The 27,689-nt window shown below is 39.3% G+C and overlaps 2 protein-coding genes across 5 annotated transcripts in view; both read left to right on the top strand.

Moving 5' to 3' along the window:
• atp6v1h (ATPase H+ transporting V1 subunit H) overlaps positions 1-10,234 on the top strand; it is a 30,438-nt gene extending 20,204 nt beyond the window's left edge. For all 4 annotated transcript variants that reach the window (XM_039816452.1, XM_039816455.1, XM_039816454.1 and 1 more), the window contains one exon: positions 9,832-10,234. In XM_039816452.1, the coding sequence (XP_039672386.1) occupies positions 9,832-9,901 (70 nt within the window). In that variant the 3' untranslated portion in view covers positions 9,902-10,234. The remainder of the gene's footprint in view (positions 1-9,831) is intronic.
• A 10,619-nt stretch (positions 10,235-20,853) lies between these two features.
• oprk1 (opioid receptor, kappa 1) lies at positions 20,854-24,921 on the top strand. The gene is made up of 4 exons (XM_039816458.1): positions 20,854-20,936; positions 21,071-21,423; positions 22,120-22,472; positions 23,844-24,921. The coding sequence occupies exons 2-4, from the start codon at positions 21,179-21,181 to the stop codon at positions 24,380-24,382; spliced, it is 1,137 nt and encodes a 378-aa protein (XP_039672392.1). The 5' UTR covers positions 20,854-20,936; positions 21,071-21,178; the 3' UTR covers positions 24,383-24,921.
• The last annotated feature ends 2,768 nt before the right edge of the window (positions 24,922-27,689 follow it).

The raw sequence follows: 27,689 nt of genomic DNA, 5'->3' as shown, positions 1-27,689 counted from the left end.
CTTGCAAAACCTCCAAACTTTCTTCTTTTCTAAAGTACACAGCGCAGCTCGTGTGGGAGATCCTGACACAGCTCCAGCTCAGCGGGTCTGTGAAGGGGGAGAGGCCGACAGGGAAGGCAGCAAACCCAGCAGATTGTGGAGCTTGTGAAGTCCGACACTGACTTACCAAATTTGCAATTAGCCATCAATTTTCATAAAACGGCCCATATTTGAGCTTTACATAGTTGATTTCTCGCATAAAAAAAGTCTCAGAAGTGAATTTTGTAATGGAATGGCAGAGATCTGCACGACCTAGATTTAGAAGACTAACTGACCTCAGATCAGTTAGTGGCCTATGTAAATTTTGGGGCGTTACAAAGATAGGTTGAGCCAAATGAGGAGGATTTGAGAAGTTGACGTCAACTTCCAGCTTTGTTGAGATTCGCCCGTTTTCAGAGGCAGTTTCAGATTGTGAGATTTGCGGAGGAAAGGGGTGTCAATGGGATTTTGAGGTTCTATGTATGTCCTATTTACCCTCCAAACTGTCATTATTCAACTATGACAGGGTAAAATCAGTTTTGCATTCTATCACCCCTTTAAAGTCTGTATTTGTTGCTTCATTTTGTGATGTCGAACAGGTCACGTCTTACCAACTAGCTAACTGTTTTTGCTGTGTGTTTTATGTTATTCATGGAGAATACAAAGAGAAAAATATAGAAGGCAGACATTAGCTTCCTTGCCCTTGTGTTCTTCACACATCAAGGCACAGTAGTGAGTCGGTTTGGATTTGATGATGTTAATCAGTTGCTTGCTGGTCCATCTTTATGGTTGTTTAGTGTGTGAAGAGTGTCAGTGTGGCTGCAGTTTAAAACATTACCTCTATGCATGCAACAGTTACCCAACAAGGCTAATGCTTGGTGAGAGCTGTTTGTCTTAAAGGAGTAGTTTCACAGAGAGTTAAATGAGAAGACCGATACATTTTTTTATGTCTGTACTGTGACTATGAAGCTACAGCTAGCAGCTGGATAGCTCAGCTTCAGTTCTTTAATAACTAAATTTTAGGGATCCTAATGTTGTGTTTCTGTAAAAAAAAAGACACATATGAGAGACACACGTGTGTGTGTGTGTGTGTGTGTGTGTGTGTGTGTGTGTGTGTATGTATATATGTATGTATATACATATACATGCATACATACATACATACATACATACATACATACATACATACATATTATTACACATTATTAACGGCATTAACGCAAACCCATTTTAATGGTGTCAATTTTTTTTATTGCAAGATTAATGTTCTTTTTGGCCTAGCAAACTTTGTAGTTTTTTTTTCACATGCTGTTACAACAACTAGTAACATTAGAAGAACTACAACACCACACTGGATCTAGCTAGACCGGAAACAAAACAGGCACGCCGCACACACTTGTTTGGGCTTGTGAGCCAGCCAAAGATATTTGGGCTTGTGAGCCTGTATGTATGTATGTATGTATGTATGTATGTATGTATGTATGTATGTATGTATGTATGTATGTATGTATGTATGTATGTATGTATGTATGTATGTATGTATGTATGTATGTATGTATGTATGTATGTATGTATGTATGTATGTATGTATGTATGTATGTATAATTGCATATATCTCTATATCTATCTATATATATATCTCTATCTATCTATCTATATATATATCTCTATCTATCTATCTATATAAAAATAAATAAGGGGTGGTACGGTTCACAAAACCCACGGTTCGGTTCGTATCACGGTTTTAGGGTCACGGTTTTCGGTTCAGTACGGTTCTTGTTATTTTTTCTTTTAATCTTTAACACTCCAGAATATACTTCAGCATATGATATATAGCTAAAATTAGCATATTGAATGCATGTTGCACAAAACACGCACACAGTGGCAGTTCTATATATTGTTTTATTTCATCATAGGTACCATGAAATCCAAAATGTTCCCACACACCAGACTATAAACGCGGCTGGCGCATCCTCCAGCTCTGGGCAGCCTCTCTCCCACTTGACATTTCTGCGTGGCGTGGCGTGCGCGTGCAGCGGCACCCCACTCCACGTGAGGGAGCGGACGCTCGGTGTCTCTCAAAATCTGACGAAAATCTTTTAAACTGACCTTTGTCGATCTGAAATGAAGACAGATTCAGCAACTGCATGGCCTATTTCTCGCTTAAAATGTTTTCAGAAACACGTTTCGGTGAACTATTTTAGTACAATATGAGATCGTATTCTGAACGAGCCGCCATGACAGTCTGTTTTGAAATTAGGGACCAGCCAGACCCATGTGACGCGATTGTCCAATCAGCTGCCATGGGTTGCGTTTGTCACGCCCATCCCGCTCGTCATTTCCAGTAAGTGTTTTAACATAGGTGTATAAAGAGGGCACTACGGCAGTAAGAGGTTAGTGCAGCTTAACAGTGTACTGACGAACCGTGCGGTACACACATGCTCCGAACGAGACTAGCGAACCGAAGCGGTTCGGGTGTTTTTTCATGAACCGTACCACCCTATATATATATATATATATATATATATATATATATATATATATATATATATATATATATATATATATATATAATACAATACTGTATATTGTTCTGTATCAGATTCTTAAACTCTCAAATATTGATCGGTATCCTTAAAACTCCTCTATTCAAATCTCTCACCAGCACCATTACAAACTCTATGTGCTTTGTTTACTGAAGCGGTAGTCAATACTTCAGCTTTAATGTTAAGGCACCACTCCCTTGCATTTTCTCAGACCCTAACATTGAACCTGCCCATCATCTTTGTGTATTTTTTTTCTGTCTACTGGATTGCTTGGAAACGCTAAAAATCATCAAGCAATAAGTGAAAATGTGTTTGTTTTGCTGCCACTATCTAAAACACACTCTGCTCCCTGAGCAACTGTGGATGGAGGTCTTGTGTTACTGTTTAATATCATAGAGTAGTGCTGTTTTCCCATCTAAGTGGCCTTAATGTTCTGTGTAAACTGTATGTTCACTGAAGTGTGGGTAGAAGTTTATTTATCCACTGTAGCACAAAAGGTTTTCAGTCTTGTTTCAGTGACTGTGAAGAATGAAAAGCAGATTCCCATTATCAGACCTACAATAGAAAGGAAGATGCATTTTCACCACCTCAACCTGAATACTGCAACTTCCAGTGTAAGATAGATGTGTTTTAATCTATAACATGATGTAATAACATCTTACAGGCTGAAAGATCAGATAACTGCTGCAGAAAGAGAAAGGGCTGATGCAGGGTTAATTATGTGATTGATTTTTTTTTTTTCTCTCCATATTGCCCAGCTCTACTTCATACTCCAGACAATGTTGATTTGATATGGAAGTGGATATTTCATCACTCACAGCTTGTTTTCCAGCTATGTGAAAGCAGCAAGGTGTCATTTAAAAGCCCGGCACACAAATCACATCTTAAAGACATTAATCTGTTCTTGTATTTTATTTTACTGCTACTCCTTTATAAGTCTTTATTTCGCCTAAGCCTTCATGTGGCGACATCCTATGGCGTCACGGTGTTGCAGTGGTTAGACCCCTCACAGCAAGAGGGTTCTGGGCTTGGGCCCTTCTGTGTAGAGTTTGCATGTTCACCCCGTAGAGCTGGGAAATATGGAGAAAATCAAATACACGCCTCGATATTGATATTGCGGCGATATTGAAAGGTTGACAAACAGTGCTTTCCAGAGGTGTATAAAGTACTAGAGATCCATACTTGAGTAAAAGTACAAGTGCTCTATTAAAAAAGTGACTTGAGTAGAAGTAGAAGTGCTCTTTAAGCACCACACTTAAGTGGAAGTATTAAAGTATTCAACATTTTTTGTACTTAAGTATCGCAAGTAGTTTATTTTAAAATGTACTACTCAAGTACTGAAAGTAAAAGTACAAGTACTGTGTTTAGTTATTTTTGTTATATATATTTAGTTTAAATATCATGTTGTTTATATTATGTCAAATGTTTAGCCAAGGCTGTAGCCAAAGGAATTAACAAATATTAAATATATTATATTAAAAATAACAAATACTGAAATAAAATGTACAATTACCACACTGTGAAAGTAAAATGAACATCCTCTCCAGTACAGTAACGATTAAAGCCCCCCCAAAAGTATCACCCACTAGCTAGTGACGTGATAAACTAGCAGCTCCACATCACAGGGTCAAACGGTTAACATTCAGTAGGCTACTCACTGCAGACTGAAACAACTCAGGACTAGCTTAATCTGCTGCAACAATAGCTCAGTAGAAAGAGTACAAACTTACATTGTCTCTGATTTCTGAACGGGCAACCGTAATGAAAAGAAACACGACGCGATCTCGGGGATTTCTTACGTACATTACGTAATTAGCGTACGTAACGAACGTACACACACTGTAACCTACACAGTCTCCGTAGCGTGAGGAATTCACAACAGTAACGAGTAACGATGCAGCACATAAAAAATGTATCCGAGTAAAAGTATTTAATTCATCAAAAATATGTACTCAAGAAAAATGGAAGTAGAAGAAAAAAATAATACTCCAGTAGAGTACAGATACAGCCTTTTAGTACTTAAGTAGAGTAGTGAAGTAGTTCTACTTTGTTACTATACAGCTCTGCTGCTTTAACAAAATGTTGATGGATTTTGTAATACCGTCATCACTGTGATAAACACACGTTTTGGTTTTAACACACACACGAGGGGGGCAGAGTGTTTTTTTTTTCACAGCGCCTTAGCCAAATGAAAAGGAAAAAAGAATTCTCTACTCTTCTCTATTAGATTTTGCTGTCATTTATGGTTGCACTAGCATCTCAGCTCCTCTGCGTGTTTGACCGAGGACGAGGCTCACTGTACGTACAAACGCCGTCGACTTGAGCTTCAAAGTTACCGGAAGTCATTCATTTTCAATGGAAGCCGGCTTCTCTCAGCTGTAAGAAGCAGCAAATGCGTTGGCATCGCGTTTTGAGTGACTAGAGCGTCAAGCAGAAAGTTGAAGTTTGGTCAACTTTATGGTAATGCCCTATGGCGCGGTTCAGCGGCAAACGACTAGCAAACAGTCGGAATATAGACGTCCTTCGCGCTGGCTAATCCCAAAAAGCTCATCGCTGTTGCTGGGTTCCCTATAATTTATGATGTGACTTTGTTTGCGTATAGGAACCAATTTTAAGAAAAGAAGAAAAAAAAACGAGGCATGGGATAAAATAGCTGGGGTAGTTGGTGTCTCAGGTGAGTTGGTGAAGTGGGTGATGATGATTTTTATTATTTTTAACTAGGAGGGAATAATTCATTGCACAAATGAGCAGTGAAAGTAATTACACAAACACTGTCGACGTGCTTAAGAAAAGCAGTGGGATTCATAATAACACCATGTAGCTATGGTCTCTCCCCCTGTTGTTGCCTGTTAAGGTATTGGGTAATACAGGTAGGCTGACATAATGTGTAACCAATCAGAGAGCCACAATGAGCAAATACGCTGTGAAGAACTGTAAGTGAGCAAGATTGGTTGATGGCACTCTGTGTATTGCTTTTGTAACAACGTTTTTGTGGAGTTAATAAACTATACGTTCTGAGCACAAATAAGCTGTATCAGCAGCCCCAGTAGATAATAGATGAATGGATGGATGGCAGCATGCTGCAGCAGCAAGGTGCAAGTATTCATTCATACAGCAGCTGCAGATGCGTACATCAAAAAGGATGAACAAGACTTAACAACTCTTGCTCATCCTTCCAATTATTGCCATCTGCCTTTGTAAACTCCTTGGTCTTATTCTGAATCAACATATAGCTTCTATTTGCAGACCAGCTAAAGGTCACCACGACAACGTCAGGGAAGTGTTGAGATTTTGAGAATGGATGGATGGCAGAATGCTGCAGCAGCACAATGATTGATCTCTTTTTGTGTTGAAATCAGTTTGAAAGAGATGGTGTAAATACTTGAGCATTGTTGTTCATGTCAGTTTTCTCTGTTATGGGCTGATGGCTTTTCTGCCAGTTTGTTTACCTCGACAGGACATCCGTTGTGCGGTTTATGTGTAATGGTTGTTTCGTCACATTTGATTATGTGCTGCCCATACTCACTGCCTTCATGAAAACAGATGTGTGATTGCTGCTGCAGAATGAAGAATATTGAGGCTGGTCCTAAAAAGAAGTTTATTTTTGAGAAGGTGAGGTGTCATCCACCCACAAATCAAACATAGTTCCAAAACCGCTCACCACACCCACTGTCACCTTGAGTGGGTTTCCATGTAAGATCTTCTTGTCTTTACTTTCTAAAGGCCCCTGTTGCCATGGCAACAGCAAAGATGAATGTATGAACTGAGAAACTTTTTTTATCATGTTACCTTTCAGTCTGCTTAGAAAAGTTATTTTCTTAACATGTTTATGGAACATGAATAAGTTGTAGTAATTTTTGCAATAATCCGATAAATATGTAGATCTCATCACTGCACTACTGTTTTTTTTTTTCTCTCTTTTCACAGCCTAAATTAGGCTCTTTCTTGAGGACATAGAGCACGTCATGAATAAACTTAGTAATCTTAGTGTTATTTAATGTAAACCTGGTAGACGGCTGCCTAGGGAAAGGAAATTAGTTTATTACAGATACACCATTTTGGTTATAGACCTTCGTCGGTTGTTTAATTCACAATGTGAAACATCACATCTTTATACTAAAGGCACTGTTGTAACAACCAATAACAAAAGAGAACCAGATCTCAAACACCTAAGACATTTACCACATTACTGATTGATAAAATAATAAACATTTATAGAATACAAATAAAAGTTTCTATAAGCAATTAGATGTGCAATGCAAAATAAGTGCTTTTTTATCTTTAAAAAAAGGTGGGGGGGAGGGGTGGTCCAAAACTCATATCCATACATTTATCTTTTGATTGGCTCTCATTTCATTTTCATTTTATTATTTATCTCGAGCAATCAACAACGTTGCAAAGCAAAACAAAACAAAAAAATTAAAACCACAAAAATAAAACCCAATCAGAATTTATCAAAGACCAAAAAATAATAAAAAAGGATAAGTTTGAGAAGGAGCAGATGGAAGCAAATAGCTTATTAGGTCCTGCCCCTACTTCACAATATCATATTATTACAAAACAAATAGATATGCAAATACAGCATACAATCTTTCAGGTCTTACAATAACTTTCAACAACATACAGCAATATCTTCACATTACATTTCCATTCCTATGATTCAGTCTGTTTTCTGTATTGGTCAAGTATTGATTTCTTTAATCTATTTTTGAACTGAATGATATTATGTACGGACCCCCTGTGTCCCACTTTGTCAAAAAAATTATTATAACTATCTTGTGGCCACGAGATAGTATCTTGAGGCCTCAAGATAAGTATCTTGAGGCCTCAAGATAATATCTTGAGGCCTCAAGATAGTATCTTGAGGCCTCAAGATAACTATCTCGTGGCCACAAGATAGTATCTTGAGGCCTCAAGAGCTATTGAGATAATCTATCTTGAGGCCTCAAGATATGTATAAGATACTATCTTAATGGCGGCCCGCAAAGATACTAATATGCTAAATATCTTGAAGCGCTCAAATAGTTTGATGATCAAGATATATCTTATATATATTTGATATAGTTTTGACAAAGCAGGCATGCACTGTTTGATTGTTTTTGTTCAGTCCATTCCATAAGGTCACCCCACAAACTGAAACGCACATGCTTTTAACAGCAGTTTGCACAAGAGGTTGTTTGAACATACATTGTCCTCTTAGATGATATCCCCCATATATTAATATATCATTGCTCCTTATATAGCCTTTGATTCAACAAAAGGCAATATGACTCATTATGCTGTGCAAGTATTCATTCATACAGCAGCTGCAGATGCGTACATCGAAAAGGATGAGCAAGACTTCACAACTCTTGCTCATCCTTCCAATTATTGCCATCTGCCTTTGTAAACTCCTTGGTCTTATTCTGAATCTATATATATATATATATATATAGCTGCTATTTGCAGACCAGCTAAAGGTCACCATGACAACTTAAGGGAAGTGTGGAGATTTTACATGTTGGATTATTTAGTTTCCTCTTAAAAGCTGAAATTCTCCATGTAAGCATATGTTCTTATAGGAAATGAGGGGTGGTTATGCGAAGCTCAGAGGCTTAAAACTTGTTTTCGATAGACTTGAATTATTCTCGAGCAGGTGTGAATGACCATGTTCCTTGGAGAGTCTGCAGGTTTTCATTTCTACCAGAAACAAAAATAATTTCAGTCTAACTGCATTCTAATCAGTGAAATCCCCAGGTGTAGATGCAGACTTTTGCCCCTCGAAACACTCGATTTGACTGGAAATTACTGTGAATGTTCGTCAACAATGAGATGAAACATTAAAGTGCAGGAATTAAGGCTTTGACCGGAGATGAGCAGTATTTTGACCTGAGACAAAAATGGAAAACATGCCAGTGTTTCCTTTTAGGATTTTTTTTTATTATTTATTCACCTCTATTCACACACAATGAAGCATATTTTCAATTGTGATTGAACTGTATTTTTTGAGTTACTATATAGGCCAACTTTGATCTTGACTTATAGGCTAAGCATTCTGTAGCAAATAACAATAAACCCACTATTAATTACATTATCTTAATGCAGTGTAACAACTTCAGCATGTGAATAATGCACCTAAAATACAAATGTTCTCCGACATGCACTCTAACAATGCAGCTCTATTTCTGATACTGAGAGAAACCGGGCAGAAATGTTGCCGTGGGGGCCGCCACGCTCAAATCAACATAGAGGAAACACTGCATGCAGAAAAGTACTTAAAAGCTCTACTGTATGAATCGGTAAGGAAATGTTGCTGCTGTGTACATACAGGAAAATGACAGCCTGTAAAAATAGTAGTAAAGGGTTTAATAAAGATATCCAACAGAGTTTTATATTTTAAGGGACCTTAATTCCCATGGTCAGAATGTATTTGCTGCCTTTTTGATCTTTAGGTTTGTGAGAGGTATTTTATATTTCTGGTATCATTAAGGTGAAATCTTAAAATATATCATATGAATGTAACTGTCAAAAAGAAGCCTGAAGGAGAAGTGTGACCTTTCAAAATAATGGCATTATATTTCAACATATAAATCATGTCAGGGTCAGAAGCTCGTATTCTGAAATTAAAACTACCACTTGTGCTGACGTTAAAGGACCTAATTCCACCCCAATAATCAGCCTGACGGGAATACAGCATACGGACATGAGTGGTACCATTTTCCATTTTACTCTCGGCATAGTCTCACATTGCCAGACCTTCCTCCACAGCTCTGCGGAGGAGGGTCTGGCTAGTTTACACAGCACTCCTGGTTAGGTTGTGCGTGTTGTGGCTTCAGAAATGCTTTGCTGCATGCCTCGGTTGTAACTATCTTCTATCAGCTTGAATCAGTCGGCCCAGTCTCCTCTGACCTCTAGCATCAACAAGGCATTTTCGCCCCCCAGGACTGCAGCATACTGGATGTTTTTCCTTTTTCAGACCATTCTTTGTAAACCCTAGAAATGGTTGTGCGTGAAAATCCCAGTAACTGAGCAGATTGTGAAATACTAAGACCAGCCCGTCTGGCACCAACAACCATGCCACGCTCAAAGTTGCTTAGATCACCTTTCTTTCCCATTCTGACTTTCAGTTTGGAGTTCAGGAGATTGTCTAGACCTGGACCATACCCCTAAATGCATTGATGCAGTTGCCATTTGATTGGTTGATTAGATAATTTCATTAACGTGAAATTTAACAGTGGTTCCTAATAATCCTTTAGGTGAGTGTAATGTATTGCACTTTCTTTCACAGGGAGTATCTGGGAAGACAACTCCAGTCCACTGATCAGCAGCAACCTCCTGTCGTGGCAGCCCGAAGCTGAAGTGTTCCTGTGCACGTGCGTTTGTGTATTACTTTGTGGATGAGTGTGTACTGTATGTACATTGTTCTTTGCCATTTTAATAATGGCTTGTTCATTTTGTGTAATGACTTGAAAATCAAAAGGTGTGGTTTCCTCCTTCAATCTGCACCCTCGGTGATCCTCGATGTTTCTTGATTTGACCGTCGTGCTTCGTGTCGTGCCCTCTCTGCCAAGTGATGTGTGGTGATTGAAGTCACACTTTGTCTGTGATAATGTACAAAAACTGCAACTTATTTAAGTCTTATGTGTAAAACATTGTATGTATCCCAATAAAGATGCTTATCTATGGTGTTACTGTGTTGCATTATTACACCTGCTGGATAACAGACTTTTACTGAGATTACCTTTTTTATAAGTTTTTTTTGTTTTCTTATCATACCATATTCAATTGGTTCTCAAATATTGAAAGCAGAGAAACAAGATTTTTTTTTTTTTTTTTCAAGTGTTTTTTGTTGTCATGTTTACTCTCATCTGCCTTCAGGCTCAAGTTGAACCTTCATCTGTTCATCCTTCAAACTGCCTGTAGTAGGGAGTCAAACATATCTTGTAAAAATTATAGGAAATTATTACATTTCAGTGCTCTGTTGTGAAGTGAAAGGTGGAGGTAATGCAAAGGTTAGTGTCTTTTTATATGACTTGCAACCTGTTTTAAAATACAACTCTAGAAATCAGAAAAAAGCCTCTTTCCCACTGATGTAGAAAAGCATAACTCCTACATGGAAATCAATGTGCTTCCACCTCATCCTTTCACTTTCGCAGTTATAAAAGAAATATATACTCACTACACTTTATTAGGTACACTGGTGCAATCTAATGCAATTCAAAACATCAGCTATGCCTTACAAAGTTATTGATGTTAGTTTTTGGTGACATTAAAATGTGTAATTTAAATGTATTATTTAGGTCATACTTAAAGCTGGTGTTGTCATGAAATGCATTATGTTGAGCGGTGTCCTATTTGTCCCAATAATATACATGAGGGGCACCGAATATTAGGAACACCATCACTGACTCGGACCTCAATGCTAACACATTATTTAATTAACACCTCTATGTAATATAAAACAACATTATGGGCATCATAAAAGTAGACGTTAGGGCAGAACTGTTGTATTGGATTGCATTAGATTGTACAGGTGCACCTAATAAGGATATTTTTCTGTTTTGATGTACATCCTATGTGCCGTTCTTAGAGCTGCAACGATTAGTTGATGAGTCTGAGAAGAGTTTGTCGATCGAAAGAAAAAAATGAATCTGCAACAATTTAAATAATCGTTTTGAGTTGGGTTTTTTTAAAGGTTCCAGCTTCTCAAATATCTCAACCTCAGGCTTTACAAAATTGTGATGGCCATTTTTCACTATTTTCTGGCATTTTAAAATGAAAGATATTTATGCAGCAACTTTTCCAAACACTGTCACCCAGTCCTGAACACGAGGCTCTCCAGACTTCCTTCAGTTCTAGAGAATAATCTTCCGTCCAATCATTGTTGCCCTCTTGGTCCAATGGCTCTATGATTGCAGACAAGTCTCCTGATGTGTAAAGTTTTTGACAAAATACAAACATTAACAACATGAACATATCACGTTTCCTCCCTGGCTCTTTGTGTGTGTGTTTTTCCTGTTCCTGTTTAGGAGGCAGTCAGACAGAGGCAGAGGTGTGTCACGCCTGAATCAACTCTCTCTCTCTCTCTCTCTCTCTCTCTCTCTCTCTCTCTCTCTCTCCTCCCAGCCAGCTCGGTTTTATTTGGTTGCGTTTTGGGTTTTATTAGATTTGCATTCCACCTTACTGCACTCAGTCCTGATAAGACTGACTTACATATTTTACCATAATTCTGTGTATAGTTCAATAATATGTTCAATAAATTTGACTGGATCTTGAGCAGGTTCATGACCGTGAATCTTCATCCAAAATTGATATGCAAAGGTTTATTTAATAATGTTGAGAAGATTTAGATACCTTTTAGCACAACCATATTAAGGTTTTTGGATTATTGTCCAATAAACACGCAAAAGCTTCCTGATGACCATAAAAGATGATAAAACCAATTCTAAAAAAAAAAGTTGTATGGTACAGGAAATTCTGTCTCACTGCAGAGCTCGGTTCTCAAACCATCTCACAGAAAGGCCAAAACCTTGAGTCTTTGAAACACTATCTATAATCTCCCCTAAAATTACAATAACTCATATGCTGTGGATGAGTGGCTCTTGAAAGAAAACAAATGTGTGACTGTCTTATGCCGTAAATTAGGTTTCAAATGCTGCTTTGAGTTGCAAGGTGTTCCCATCAGAATTTAAATTGAATATGAGATGTTTGACCTCTTTTTGTCCGACCTTAACTGTGTTCTTCCTTTACTATTTCAGTTCATTCATATACATTCACATACACAGTAGTTGAAGTTGAATGTGTTTTTACTTTTATAATAACAGGTGTTGATAAGGAACTAAATCTGACTCATTTTTATTCTCATGTTTTGTTTTCTCAAACACTCCAAATAATTAACTTTTAAAGCTAAAACGAATTTACTTATATTGTACTGTGTGTTTTTAGAATTACTGAAGGGGAACTCTACTGAATTTACACATCCAAGTGTGTTTGCAGGTGTATAAAATGTATAAAACCTTTTGTGGCTCTAGAGGGAGCTGAGCAAAATCTGATCAACTGCAGTGATGTCACTTGAGTCAGCACCAGTTGGGGCTGAAGACTACAATCCTGAAAATAAAAAGAATATTTGGGGCCCAAATCAGTTCCTATCAGTTCCTAATCCAATATAATAGGAATATTATGTTAATGTTTGCAAAATCACAGGGGTTTAACCTAGTGGCCCATGTCAGTCCCTCATTACCTGTCTACTCTTGAAGAACTAATTGAAGGCAATATTGCCCAATTAAATCACATATAAACTAAGTGGTGTTAAATGCAATAACATTGTTCCACTATATTAGACAAAAAAAATACTTTTCAATATTCAATATTTACAACCAACCATGAAAAGGTTCACATTTGCAACAATATTTGCACTAAACAGACATTGATTTTTTTGGAGACATCAGTATTTACAACAGCTACTGTCTGCTGCAGCTGCTTATGTGTGAGGCAGCCAGAAGGTCAGGCTGGCAGCAGCATACCCATGGGTAATCATAATGCTTTCAGTGCTAAAGTTAAACTCCATGAGGAGAATAAACATTTTTTTCAACTCTTAATTCTCTGAGGAAATCATACCATCTTCCTGAAAAACAAGTCTGTTCAAACTTTACAACAGACATCGCCACATTCTTCTGAATGTCATTTATTTACCTTGGTAGATAAAGAGCGCCCATTCGCTATTGACACCTACAGTTTATTGAGCTTGTAACTGTCCTTCGGCTCTTTTAGCAAGCATTCAATTCAAGTTTCAGTCTTTGCAAACTCTGATGCTCTCATCCCCCATGCTTCGACATTTAAAAGGTGTGGAGAGTTGGGATGTACGCAGAGTCAATATTTATATAGAGGCTCACTGCCTTTGGCTGCAGTCGCCTGGCCCTGCTTTGCTCTCTGAACGCTATTTACAGTGGCTGGCACTCTGTGGTCCCTGTTCATGCTCACCTGCAACAACTGAGTGAACTCTGGACCCTGAAACAGATGGTTTTTCTTCCCCCACTGCCTTTTTGCATTATGCTACCCACATTTGTTGTTGAGGGTCAAGACAGAGTGTGAAACTGGCTTTTTTGTTTGCACAGTCTCTGGGGTTGGGATTATAGATGAAACTCCCCTGAGGCAATGGCTGTTTTCTATCTTGTCTCAACTTTTCAATTCAGTTTTTTTTGTTTCCTCTCTCGGAGAGGTGTTTTATGTCGAGGTTTTTCATTTCGTACATTCAGGTAACAGAGGCAAGTTTCCGGTTCATGCTTCCAAATCATTTGTGTTTGACATCTTCATCTGGCCAGCCTGACAGCCTGTTTTTAGCTCACTGAGAGAAGAGTATTGTTCCCTCGCTTCATCGATCAAGTCCCTTTGCTCTCGTAACCATGGGTCAGAAGAGACTCTCCGTTCCCATAGTGACAATCATAACATGACTCTGCCGAAAGAAGCTTGATTTAAGGCTGCATCTAAGGAGAGTCACAAATACCGGAGTATTTACAGCTTGCTCTGTCTGACAATAATGCTTCAGTGTGTAACATTAAGCCATGTTATCTCGTGCTATGAAGTCAACTGTGCCGTTTGGACACTGGAATTATACAATTCCCAAGGTTCTCAGAGCTGGACCTCCTTTTCGCTCATGATCATGTGCAGGTGCACATGATCGCTGGGCTGTGAGCAGTCACACAAGGTTGGAGCTTGTACTGCACCGTCCTTGTTGTTCTTAAGTGCCTGTTTAAACAAAACCAGTAAAATCTGGTTTAAAGTATCTGTTGTTCCTGAAGTGTTACTGGATCATTTAATAGTGGATGCAAAATGGAAGATACACAGTCATCCACTTACTTAACTAGTGCAGTGCCCGTTGAAAATGTGCCTGTTTGGAACGGGCCGATTGCTTGGCCTGTGGTATTGCTGCTTGTAGAATTCTTCAAAACCAAATTGTACCCCAAAATGACTTACAGAAGGACCCCAAACCACTTAATATGCAATCCACTGTAGGCCTAAAGCCTGCTACTAACTTACAGTGAACTTCTACGTCAGAGGAAGAGTGACATTGTATTAATATATTTACCTGACAGAGAACGTTGCAGATTCAGAATTTAATCACAATACATCACCATGAAAACGTGGAGTAATCATCATAGACAGTAAAAGGTAATCACTAGCCTCATGGACTCATGCAGTGCGCTATACCCACGTGGCCCGTTATGAGAGCTAATCAGCACCTATCTGGGTTAATCAACCACGAGAACCGTACAGTTTGTGTGTGTGTGCGCACAGAGAGAGAGAGAGAGACAGAGAGAGAGAGAGATATATGATCGTTAATAAATTAAACATTTCAGCAAAGGTGTTAATTTCCATACAGGTTTAGTGGCTTACGGTTAACGGTGAAGTATGGATCTGATTCGCGGGGGTATTTTGGCGACGGTAATGTTATTAGTGTTGTAAGTTAGCAGTAGACTTAATTAACTCTACCTAGGGAGTCTCTGACATTTTCTCGCATTGCACAGCGCTGTGAAGCAGTAGGCTAATCTTCGAGATTACATTAGGTTCTTCCTCTGTTTAGAAGCGGTGAATGTAGGCTACAGCCCACAGCAATCTAATACGAAATAGTGTCTGGCTTTTGTTTGATAGGGTGAATAGTGGTAAAGTGGGACACTTTCTGAAAATGTATACCTTCTGCGTCATTTTTAATTATGATCCAAATGTCTTAGCCCCTCATATGATACTATTCTACAAAGCTTTAAGAGCTCTACTATACTATACAGAAGAAGAAAAAATGCATCAAATTAATAAAAAGAAGACTGATATGAACGTAATTTTTTTTTAATTCTAATTCAACATCCCATCAAAAATATATAATTACAAAACATGCATCAGTTGTTTTTTTTTATAACCTTAACATTATTCACCTTAGAACCCTATGTCATTGCACTTTCCATCGCGGGTAGGTTGTATGAAAATGGCGTGCCACGCCCCCAGAAGTGATCTCATAGCCACATAACCTACAATTTTTTATCTTACACTTATTTATGATGAGCTCAGTGTTGATTTTTAGTATCGCTGCTGTTAAGCGTTCGGTGTGTGGTGTCTGCGTGTGATGTGCAGGTTCCCCCCAAAGACGGACACACACGCATACATAGATACGTTTCGCTTTATTAGATAGATGCAAATGCTGAGGGATGGCACTGTTTCTATACAGTGGGGTCCAAAAAAGTGTTATTTACCAAAACCCAATAACTTTGGTGTCAACCAGAAAGTGTTGCACCTCTTCTACCATGCCGTAGTTGAGAGCATCCTGGTTTGGCAACCTCATTATGAAAGCTCAGATTACCTGGCTAACACAAAGAGCCATTAATATCCCACACTCCAGGCTGTATTTGACAAAAGTATCCTCAAGCCCAGAAGATCATTTCAGACCCCACCCTTTTCCTCTACCCTGAGCACCAGAATCTCCCCTCAGGCACAGGCTTCAGAGTCCCTCAGACCAAGCTCAACAACTTTAAAAACTCCTTTGTCCCCATGTCCATTGAAGCCCTAAATGGCAAGCTAGTCAGAGCCTAACCCCAGAAATGCTGCTTTTATCTACACATACACATTTATCATGACTTTATGTTGATGAGGCTACTTACCCTTATTGCAAATAATAACCTATACTATTATGACTATTATGATGTGTCGTACAAAGAGCAGTGTTGGCAGGTGGTAGTCTGTGCATGTGCTATGAGTGTGTCCATGCAGAGTGGTAACAGCCTGTGTACTGTATGCATGCATGCACTATATTGTGTAGTATTTCCTAAACAGTACTGTATGTGTATGTGGCCAAGACAAATGTACTACAGGACAAGAAAAAAAAACATGTATACATGTATGTATGTATGTATATACTCTCTATCTCTGTATGTAATGTTTTAGCATTAGCTCATTGTTTTGGTTTCATGACCCACAACTTTAATGTTTTTGTTCACTCTCACCGCCCTCATCAACTAGTAACTAGAAGGAGCAGACCTCTCCAGTCGCTCCTCTGTCAGCTTTGCAGAAGATATGCTGCATTGTCTATTTTACAAATATTTGTTGTGCTTTATGTGGTTGAAGTTGGACGGTGATGGCATGTGGCTATGACTCCTTCATCAGGATCGGGGAAATTAACTTGCCAGCCTCCTGCCGACTCTGCTAGCCTGGGCTAGCTAACCAGCTGGCCAGTCAAGTTTTCAAATGTAAACATCAAAGTAACGTTAAACACAGAGGAAAAGGTTAGAAAATGAGCTCAAGCTAGCAAGACCATCTCTGTGTCCATCTCATGACTACGAGTCGCTCATCAGGATTGGGAAACCAGCTCACCAGTCTCCTGCTGACTCTGCTAGCCTGGCTGGTCGAGGTTTTCAAATATAAACATCAGAGTTAAAGGTGCAGTAGGTAAGACTTATAAAACTAACTTTCTGTCATATTTGCTGAAACTGACCCTATGTTCAAGTAGAACTACATGAAGCAGGTAATTTAAACGAAAAAATCTGGCTCCTCTGGCACCACCTACAGCCTGATGTGTGATTTGCAAATATCCACAGCTCCCAGTTCAGATGCACCAATCAGAGATCACTGCTCATGCACATGCATTCATTCTCCCTTGTGGGGGGTGAGAAGTTGTCGATGTTCAAATTTTTTGGCTAAGTCCTGGATCTTCACAATCCTACCTACAGCACCTTTAACAGAGGAAAAGGTGAAGATGGCTATCAGCTACCTATGACTACGATCCCAACTACGTGGACAAGCAAGGCCATCTCTGAGTCCATCTCCATCTCTACATCAGAGAGGCACCGAGGCAAATGTGGAGGAATTGAACACCGACTGCTACTTCTCTGCTGAGCTTCCTGCTAGCCATTGTGCAGTCATCAGACGGTGAGCTGGGTGGCCTCCGTGCCTGCGTCGGTTTCCAGCAGGATGTCGGGAGCTGTGCTGTTCTTTCTTTCTTGGAGTGCCTGTGCCATTGAACCGGGTGACTCTTTTTCTGTGTGCCAATCTGACAGCCAGAAGTTCTGTTTGAGAAGTGTCTGAAAACTGTAAAAATAAAGCAGAATTTTGTAGCCATAAGACAAACTTACAGACCATGCAAATCTTTAAGTAACTGGCAAACACGTGTTTGTCTTCACTGCTGTAAAGTCACTACTGCTGCTGCTTGTCCAAAGAAGCACGACCAAAACCAAAGAATGTGTTCCAGATTGTTGACCTAGGTGCAGAAACACAATATCAGCGCCAAACTGCAGCTGAATTCTCATTAGGGGCAACACAACACATGCCAATAATATTTTCACAAACCAAATCTTTTTCGTCCAGTGCAGACACAGGCACACCTGAAGTGACCACACCATCTGGTACCTGTCAATGAAGGTGATGATCTTTGTGAGACAGAACAGCGTCTGCATACAAAGCTGCTTTCACATGTGGGACCCACACAGACGTGCAGGGTGTAATTATGCTGTCATGGTGTTTGTGACGTTCATGCAATGGTCTCCACATTCAGAGTTGGATAGATTGTCATCTGGCATACAAAACTAGACAATGCAGGATAGTGGTCACAGGTAAGAATATTGTGATCTTCTGGGTCCTTTACCTGAGAGTAATGACGCTTACTCTTGTTCTTGCCATGGTAATGGATTTCCCAAATCATACTTATAGTGAGCCAGTAAATTGCTGGAGAAATTCACACAGGATTCTAGTATGATGCCAATTAACCATTTTATAAGCATTTTAAGTTTAAAGCAAATGGGAAAACTCCAGCCTAACAAAGACATCCTTTCCAGGTTAGTGAAAATACACGCAATTTGCAAACTATCTATATCTCCATGTATCTCCAAATTATAGACAATAAAAAAAAGTCTTTTCACCCTCTCAGGAGATTTCTAACAAAGCACTGTGATGAATGTAAATCCTGGGGTAATGAGACATTATTCTATGCCTATGGGTGTAATCTGTAGCTATAGCACTCAAATTACACCACATCTCATCTGTAGAAACAGATTAAACCCCACCATCAGTGTTGAGAACAGGCTGCAATGGTTTGGACCTTTTTTCCTCTTTAAAAATATAGAGGTCCACACCCTTTTTGAAAAATACCTCTTTCAAATAAATGAACTATTATATATCTGAGATATAAGATCCCAAGAATGGACAAATAGAGGAGGCTGCCACATCCACTTCATATCACAAAAATAAACAAAAAATAGGCTCTGAGAAGTCTTATTATGAAACTACACTTTGACTTATCTTTAAGGCTAATACCCAGTTTTAGCCTGAAAACATCCACTTGACACTTCATTAACTTTCTCAATTTGATGACCTATAGGTTTTAATAAGTGAGTGGTATTTCTTCCTTGTGTGGTAAAGGTCAGGCTGAGTGTGGGAGGGGAGGCAAATATTTTTAAGTTTAATCAATGATAAATTAGTAGGATCAAATGGGTTTCTGTCTCTGAATTGCATTTTTCTACTGTGGGAGAAAGCTTGTTTTGTATCTGTTGAGAATATATAGAAATATGGCAATGAATGTAGAAGGGATTTCACAGGAAACAATGCGTGTGGAGGGCCGTGACAATTTTCAAATTGTGACAGATACACGAAAAACATTTAAAACAAGTAATCGGGTGGTGAAGCACATTTGAAAAACCCTGGCTTTTCGTTTAATCATTTGTAAAGTTCCCCCCCCCCATTGTTAAGAATTTTTCTTTCAAATATGCTATGACATCTCTGTGTTGAATACCTGTGTTCATCATGAGTCATTCATTGAAGCATTTCAATGACTAGACAGCACCTCCGGTCATTATGGAAAGGGCAGTGAAATGCAAAAAGGAATTTATTCTCGACTTTATCTACTGGAGGTAACATAACTATCATTCCCTCTCCTCCTCTGGAACTCAAATAAAACGACCTGTTTCAAAAGCCAGAGGAAGAGTAGCAGATTGTATCTTTGCACAAACAGACCTTTGGCACTGCATTATTAGGGTTAATGGTAAATACTGTAACTGTATGTTTCCTCCACTGGATCTCTAATATGAGGAAAGATGAGATTCACCCTTGAACTACACCTGCTTCAAAACCTTGAGTGATGTAAACACAGCAGTCTCACAAGGTCAAGCCTGTACAGCCATTAACAATAGAAACACCTACAGAAAGGCTTGTCACTCACACCTGGCCATGGTGGGTCTCTAAGCAACACATGCTAAGTGTGAAACAAGGGAAAGGGAACAGCACCCACTTAATTACGTGCTGGTGGAAATCTGTCTCCTATCGGCTGGCGTGAGAGGAAAAAGACTGGTTAGAGAGGAATAGCCTGTGATTTCTGTCAACATGGGTGTCTATTCTTTATTTAGTTCTAGATGTTATTTTTTGTTTTGAGTTCTCAGGGATGCCCATGTTGTGTTGTTGTAGGTCGGATATGGTAGAACCATGTTTTGAGGCAGTGGGGCAAAAATACTAAATTGGTAAAATAAATGTACATAGAAAATGTGCACATTCTGAACATACATAGCTGAAAGAAGATGATGAAAATTACTCTCTTCTTGTAGCAAAAGTAATTCTGACCAAAATGGATACTGCTTAGATAATGAGCAGTTTTTATTTGAAGGTCTACAAAATGTCTCTCCATAATAAAGCTCATTTCTGTACTATACAATGATTTGTATGATTGTCTTACGGACAGGCCCGCTATGTTGCACATTGTCGATGATTGGTGCTGCTGGCATATACAGAGACCATCATCTCAAGGTTGCTGTTGAGTGTCCTTCTGACTTCATGCCTCTTCAACATCTAATAAGACTCTGCATGTTTGCATTGCAGTTGTTGCTTTCACACGAGTTGCTAGGGAACATCTTAACTGCATGCATTGATGGGAATTTAAACATTTTCAGAAAGCACAGGATAATGTAGCACACGTAGTTGTATGTTTGCTACAGGCAACTTGTGAACTACTGTATATTTAAAAAATACAATAAATAGAACAGAAGATTTTTATGGTTAAGAAAACAGATGTTTCAATTGTCACAGCTTTGGAGTGTTTGAGTTTTACCAGAAATAATGCATCTTAATAAAGTTTTAATTTTATGTGGTAAATATATTTTCAGCTGAATGTGATGCTTGTGGTTAGATCATTTATGCTGGCTGGATACTGTCATATCTGTGGGCTCAGCCTCTGATGTCACTAAATGAGCAGTGCGGGCTTCCAGTGCGCATCTTCGGGGACGCAGCGGTGGCACAGGCAGTGTTTTCTCTGCTCGTCCACAACTCAGCAACCTTTTATTTCCAACATCCGGATTTTAATCTATGGCTGAGTAAAAACTCCTAAGCAGTGTTGTTGTATTTGTATGAACTTTTCGGAAGCAGAAAAACAAGGTAAGGGCGTGTTACAATTGTTTAATGATGTCCTTGAGCGCGGGCTGTTGCGCTCCTCTTCACTGGAGCCATAAGTACTAATAGAGACATTTGCTTCGTGTTTTTTTGTTGTTTTTTGTTTTTATTTTTTGTAGCAGTAATCGAAAATTCAGCTTGTTTTGGATCAATATCTAAATTGTGCGGTCAGCTTACGCCCAGCAGCAGCAGCAGCAGCCCGGCCGGTGCAGGCAGCGTTCAGCACCATGGAGAGCAGCGTGGTGCACATCTACAAAGACGACAGGTGTCCCTCGGGCCAGCCGGAGGAGTGTTTCCCAAACTTCACGTGGCAACCCGGCTCATCAGACATCTTCAACTACACACCCAACGGCACTTGGGACGCTGAACCCGAGCCCATGTCGCCCATCATCCCCATAATAGTCGCAGTGTACTCCGTGGTGTTTGTGGTTGGCTTGGCGGGCAATTGTTTGGTGATGTATGTCATCATTAGGTGAGTTTTCAGCTTTGGAATATGTCAGTTGTTCATAATCTTATGTCTAAAGCAAAGGCAGTCATCTCAGTAAGTGTGGAATAGCGTGCGTACCTGCATGGCTCAGAAAGCAATAGACAATTCAGTGCGTATACATTTTTGAACAACATAAGTTTCCATGTATATTTCTTGGAGTTTCATGTGTGTGTGCCCTTGTATGATGTTCCCCGTGCATGTGCAGGCTCTTTATTGGTAAACTGACTCCTGAATACAGCATCCTGGGCTTTTTTCTTTACTAATTGTGCCAATTACGTTATGTCACGTTATAGATTGTAACAAGGTTTGCAGTGATTGGTCAATATTTCCTCTGAAAGCTCATTTGTTCAGTTTAATTGAAAGTTCTGTTTAAAGCCATATCAAGGTATTGTCATTTTAAGTGTTGTATGTGAGATCAGCCTTGATAGATTACATTTTAAAGCCTTTAATTAGACAAGAGATGATAAAAAGTTATTTTCCTCCCAGATTAATTTAAGTAGCCAATTAATCTGTTTATTCGGAATAAGAGCTGAGCACTATGATAACTCCTCATCTAAAAAAAAAGTGATTTCATTAACCTTGTCTCTCTTTTTAAGGATTTAAACAACAACAAAAGTAAAACTGAAACAGACAATCAAATCCATTCAACCTCTTCATGTTTCCTTCTTTTCCCCACAATAGATACACCAAAATGAAAACAGCCACCAACATCTACATTTTCAACCTGGCTGTGGCCGACGCTCTGGTCACCACCACCATGCCCTTCCAGAGCACCGACTATCTGCTCAGCTCCTGGCCGTTTGGCGAGGTGGCGTGCAAAGTCTTCATCTCCATCGATTACTACAACATGTTCACCAGCATCTTCACCTTGACCATGATGAGCGTGGACCGCTATGTGGCCGTGTGCCACCCTGTCAAGGCCCTGGATTTCCGCACCCCCGTCAAGGCCAAGATCATCAATGTGATCATCTGGGTGCTGTCGTCTGCTGCTGGGATCCCTGCCATGATACTTGGCAGCACAAAGACCAAAAATGGTACCTTGACCTTACATATACAGTACATTCACACTGGTATGACTCCACCTTTGATGTTCAATAGGGTTTATAAGTCCTTTTATTCATTCTACTCTGGTTTATTCCATCTCTGTGTCTGCTACGGGAACAAAAGATCTATCAGCTGCAAAAGGACTCTCATAGGCAATTTCAAACTTGAAACCCCAATTTATAGTAAAACCCTTGCCTTCAATCATCTCATTTAGCTGCAGAAAGCATCCTTCATACTCCCTATAGAGGATAGGTTTGATGAGATAATGAGGCATAATGGGTCCTCTTAGGATGAGACTAGAGCTTGAAAGATAATTTTTTTCTTCAGCGATAGTCTGATAGATTGTTCACGTTCACAATAAAAAAGCACAGTGCACTTTGCCCGCTGCTGCTGATGCAACTGATGCTGGCCTTTACCTCTCTGTGGTGACCACCTTACTGCATCACAGGATCTGACGTTGTAGTTTTTTAGCCATATTAGTAAGTCAATGTCCATCGGCTTGTCTGTTGGTTCAACACTTTGGTCCCGATTGAAATATCTCAACAAACATTGAATGGATTGTCATAAAACTTATTACAGACTTTTGTGATTCCCAGAGAATAAATCCTGCTGATTTTGGTGATCCCCTGACTTTTCCTCTAGCGCCACCATGGGGTTGACTTTCAGGTAGTTAGTAGTTAAATGTCTTGAAAACTAACTTGAAAGGTACGCAGTGCCATGGATACACATTGCTAATCCTTTATCCAGATTGACAGGTGGCTGTGGTAGCAGTCAATCACAAGGTAGTCACGCCCAAAGCATGCCCTGCTTTATCTCTATTGTACGCTTAATGGGATCATCATTTAACAAAATTAACATCATGCTGTATTGAAGAAGATTTCGATTGAGACCAAAAAAAAAAAAATGTTTACTTATGTAATAAATCAAGTGAGAAGTAGGGTAATTTTCTCAGACATCTATACAATCTAGGCTATACAATCAGATTTCTTTAGATGCCCCCTGCTGGCCATTAGAAAGAACGCAGGTTTAAGGCACTTCGCATTGGCTTCACTTTAAAGGCCCTGAAGTCGCCGCTTGGTTTAGTGCTAATTAGCAAATGCTACCATGCTAACACGCTAAACTAAGATGTTCAAAATGGTAAACCTCATATATGTTAATATGCATTGTCATTGTGAGCATGCTAGCATGCTGACATTAGCATTTAATTCATAGCATAAGTAGCCTACAGCCTCACAGAGCTGCTGGCGTGGCTGTTGTAGACTCTTAGTCTTGTTGGTTTTCTCCTGAATTAAATATGACCGTGTCTCTATATTTGACTGCTCAAACCTGTTCTGCTATCTATGTTGTTCTGCAACTAACAGGGATTACAGAGTGTGCCTTACAGTTCCCTGAGCCCTACAGCTACTGGGACACCCTGATGAAGATCTGTGTCTTCATCTTTGCCTTTGTGGTACCCGTCATCATCATCACCGTCTGCTACACGCTGATGGTCATGCGGCTGAAAAGCGTGCGCCTACTGTCAGGCACACGTGAGAAGGACCGCAACCTGCGCCGGATCACCCGTTTGGTTCTGGTGGTGGTTGCCGTCTTTGTGGTGTGCTGGACTCCCATCCACATCTTCATCTTAGTCAAGGCTCTGTCTGGCAACGTCCCAGAGACCACCGCCGTCATGGCTGCCTACTTCTTCTGCGTGGCGCTGGGCTACACCAACAGCAGCCTCAACCCCATCCTCTACGCCTTCCTGGATGAGAACTTCAAGAGGTGCTTCAGGGACTTTTGCTGCCCAGGCGCCCAAAGACACGGAGACCCTCATGGGGTGAGCCGAGTGAGGAGCACCCTGCGGGACCACACATGTCCCACAGAAGCCCGGGGAGATATGAGGCAGGCCCAGCCTGTATGACTAGCCATGGACACATCCTTTATGCCCTATCAGGGCTGGGAGGACTCCAATGACCTAGGATTGACTCAAGTCACCACTGCCATCTAAGGGAAGGCTATAGAGGGCCAGGTATTTATTTATCCAGCATGTTGGTCAGAGAATCCAAAAGCAGATTCACTTACATTTTTCTTATTGTCAACAAATCCGATGAAAAGACAAAAGCCATCCCAGAATTGATCCTACTAACCAGTAAGCTATTGCCTGTGTAGCCAAAAGCTAATATAGGTTATTCCTTCATTGTTGTCAAAAAACTATTGGCATGACATGTTCCTTCATTGTGATTAACATGGCACTTCTTCACATTCTGAATTAATCCCAGCGTCATCCTGCTGCCAGAAATACTCACTCGACGACCAAATATGTATCAATCTACCGCTGACAATAGTCCTCAACAAATACACAATTTACTGTTGTTAGAGACTTTTTTTCAAAAATGCACAGTACCCAGCTGTCTGATAATGACTTCAAATAAAATAAAAAAGAAGCTATATATATCTATATGTGACCTGTTCATAATGGTTTGTGTCTTCAGTGAGAATGAATGTGCTTGGGTCTGAGTGCTAAAGACAAGTTAGGGAAGTCAGACAGTTTTGAGAAATGGACTAATATATTGTTGTTGTTGTTGTTGTTGTTGTTGTTGTTTCTTGGGATTGGTTGACATTTAGAAAAATATAGAATAACACCAGAGTTGTCCTTTAAAATTAAGTTTAGATTAAAAACCTATGAGTTTGTGAAATGCAAATATGCCTCTGGCCCAGTTAGATACTAAATCACTGTATAGTGTTTTGCAATGTAAAATGTATAAAGCTGAAATCTAACTCTTATTTTATTACATTGTTGATATCAACAATGAAAAGAAGATGAATGATGTTCAGACAAGACAAACTGAAAATATTGTATTATGTAGCTTGATCACATTTTGTTTACCTGACCTGTAAAGTGTCCAATAGGCTTTAAGTGATTAATATAGTTCTAATAAAAGATCAACTGGTATTTTGTGCACAGGATGAAAACACGTAATCGTTCCTGATTATTTATTTTTTTTAAGATCATTTTTGGGGGATTTTTCCCTTTATTACATAGAGACAGTGGATAGACATGAAAGGGGGAGAGAGATGGGGGATGACATGCAGCAAAGGGCAGCAGGTCGAATTCGAACCTGTGCTGCGGCAGGACTCAGCCAACATGGGGCGAACGCTCTTACTGGGTGAGCTAGAGGCCACCTCTAATTGTTCCTGATTATGTTGGGAACAAACTGCATTATGAGCATTGTTTGAAACTGATAGCGTTTTATGTGAATTGTAGTTTAATGCTTTGCTGTATTGTACATTTGTGAATAGTCTATATCATTGGCAGTAAACCCATGTAGAATATTTAATAACCTCTCAGGGATCATCCTCTGTCATTTATCACAAGAAGATACTGAATTAAAGTATTTTTTCTACTTGACAAGATGGCTGACCTTGATAGGACTCCGGCGTCAGAGAAGTGTGTTCTTCAAAGCTGAACTATTATTACTTCTGACACTGCTGCACACCTTTAAAGGGGTTCAGCTGTTATGCTACGTCTCATTGAGGAGGTGTCGATTATGTACAGTGTGTTTACCTTGGAATGTTCTCACCTTGTCTGAAATACTAGTACATGTAAGAAACTGGACAGAGGGCTCCAAGGAAACAGCTGACATGAGAATAACATACTGTATCACAACATGCCTTTTGGTGTATAGTGCAATTTTATGTTTATACTGTAAAACACTGCTTGTACTGCTCATCAGTTGGATAACAATGCATTTATGAAAAAAATAGGTTTTCCCTCAGCAAAAACAAAACACATGATGGAGTTACCAGATCAACCAGAATTCATAAAATCAAAGGCTTATGAGGGTTTTTCTTAATGTAGAGCAACCCGTTATTGTATTTATCTGTTTAAATCTGACCATGCACTTTTAGCAGAAAATGTGTTTTTGTGCTTTGTTTTGTGTGCCTTATCTTATTTAGCCTCTGAACTCAGCTATTTTGCTTGCTCTAAAAGATCAGCAATTAGCCACATCCATTTTTGTGATACCTTTTTTTGCCTTTAAGAGTATGAAAGTATATCCTGGTATAAGCTTACTAATTAAAGTTATTGTAGCATTATCTCTAGGAAAATTGAAGTCTTACTGAGGACACTGTTGGTTATGGTATGTGTTTCTTAACTTTTCCTCTAATACTGTAATGTATTCAATAGAAATGATTGTATTCATTAAACAAATGATCGGCCAAATTTAGCCCAGGTCTTAGCAGCATATACTGTATGTAAAATGTACTGATGCATTGTAAATGAACTGTACGTGTTGGATATTTTGCTGTATCTTTTAGTTTTGAAAGTCAAAACATGCTTTACACATGTGCAACAAATTCCCAATAAAACTGTAAAATGTGAGCTTGCTTCGTTTCAAGAAAACACGAAGAAGGGTTTCATTCCTGTCCTCGACGATATCAAGGTGGGCACAGTGAAGAGAAATATGGAGTAGAATCACAAAAAAACCATGACCTTATAACCCACCTCCCCAGTGATTCAGAATTTCTTTTCCAATCCTGTATTAATTCTCTTCAACTCAGACACAAAGTTAGTGTTTCACGGTGAGTGCTCTGACTGAAAAGCAGAAGCCCAAGGCTTGTAGTAATAATTAGCTGCAGTTACATGCAGCTAAAATGTATTCTGATTGAAATCATTCAGATTGATTGTTTACATGGGATGTGAACTAATTTGGTTTTGTGTTTACATGCACCGCATTTAATCGGAACAGATGTGTGACGTGGTTTTTAATTTGTTCAAAACCTCATTCTATCCTGGCTTTGTTCACATTTTTTTCATGGACTTGTTTGTATAGGTTGTTATTTCCGTCTAGGCGTCCAATAATTTATAGTTCTTTAAGAGTTTGTACAAAAAACTAACGCTCTGCAGAACTTGAAAGCTGCCATTTCTGGAAGTGGAAAAGCGTATGTCCTCGCACATTTATTTCAAGACAGAGGGCCTGCACAGAAGGAATGCAGCCAGAAAGCAATCAGGTTAAATCATTTGCATAGTACAATTTTTTTTTTTATCAGTTTATGAAAAGGTTTAAACTACCCTTCTGCAACCAAATTAAATTCCAATCGGTTTGGGCCTGTTTATTCTGTCAGAAGTGTTTATATGGAGTATTTTTTATTGCTAACTTCACTCTGGTGCCTCCTCCAATACATACTGTACATGTAACACCTGCAGGGATTTACACTATATTCAGCTC

The sequence above is a fragment of the Perca fluviatilis genome, chromosome 11 (assembly GCF_010015445.1).
Source record: "Perca fluviatilis chromosome 11, GENO_Pfluv_1.0, whole genome shotgun sequence".
NCBI classification, from domain to species: Eukaryota; Metazoa; Chordata; class Actinopteri; order Perciformes; family Percidae; genus Perca; species Perca fluviatilis.
This window is presented reverse-complemented; position numbering and strand designations above follow the sequence as displayed.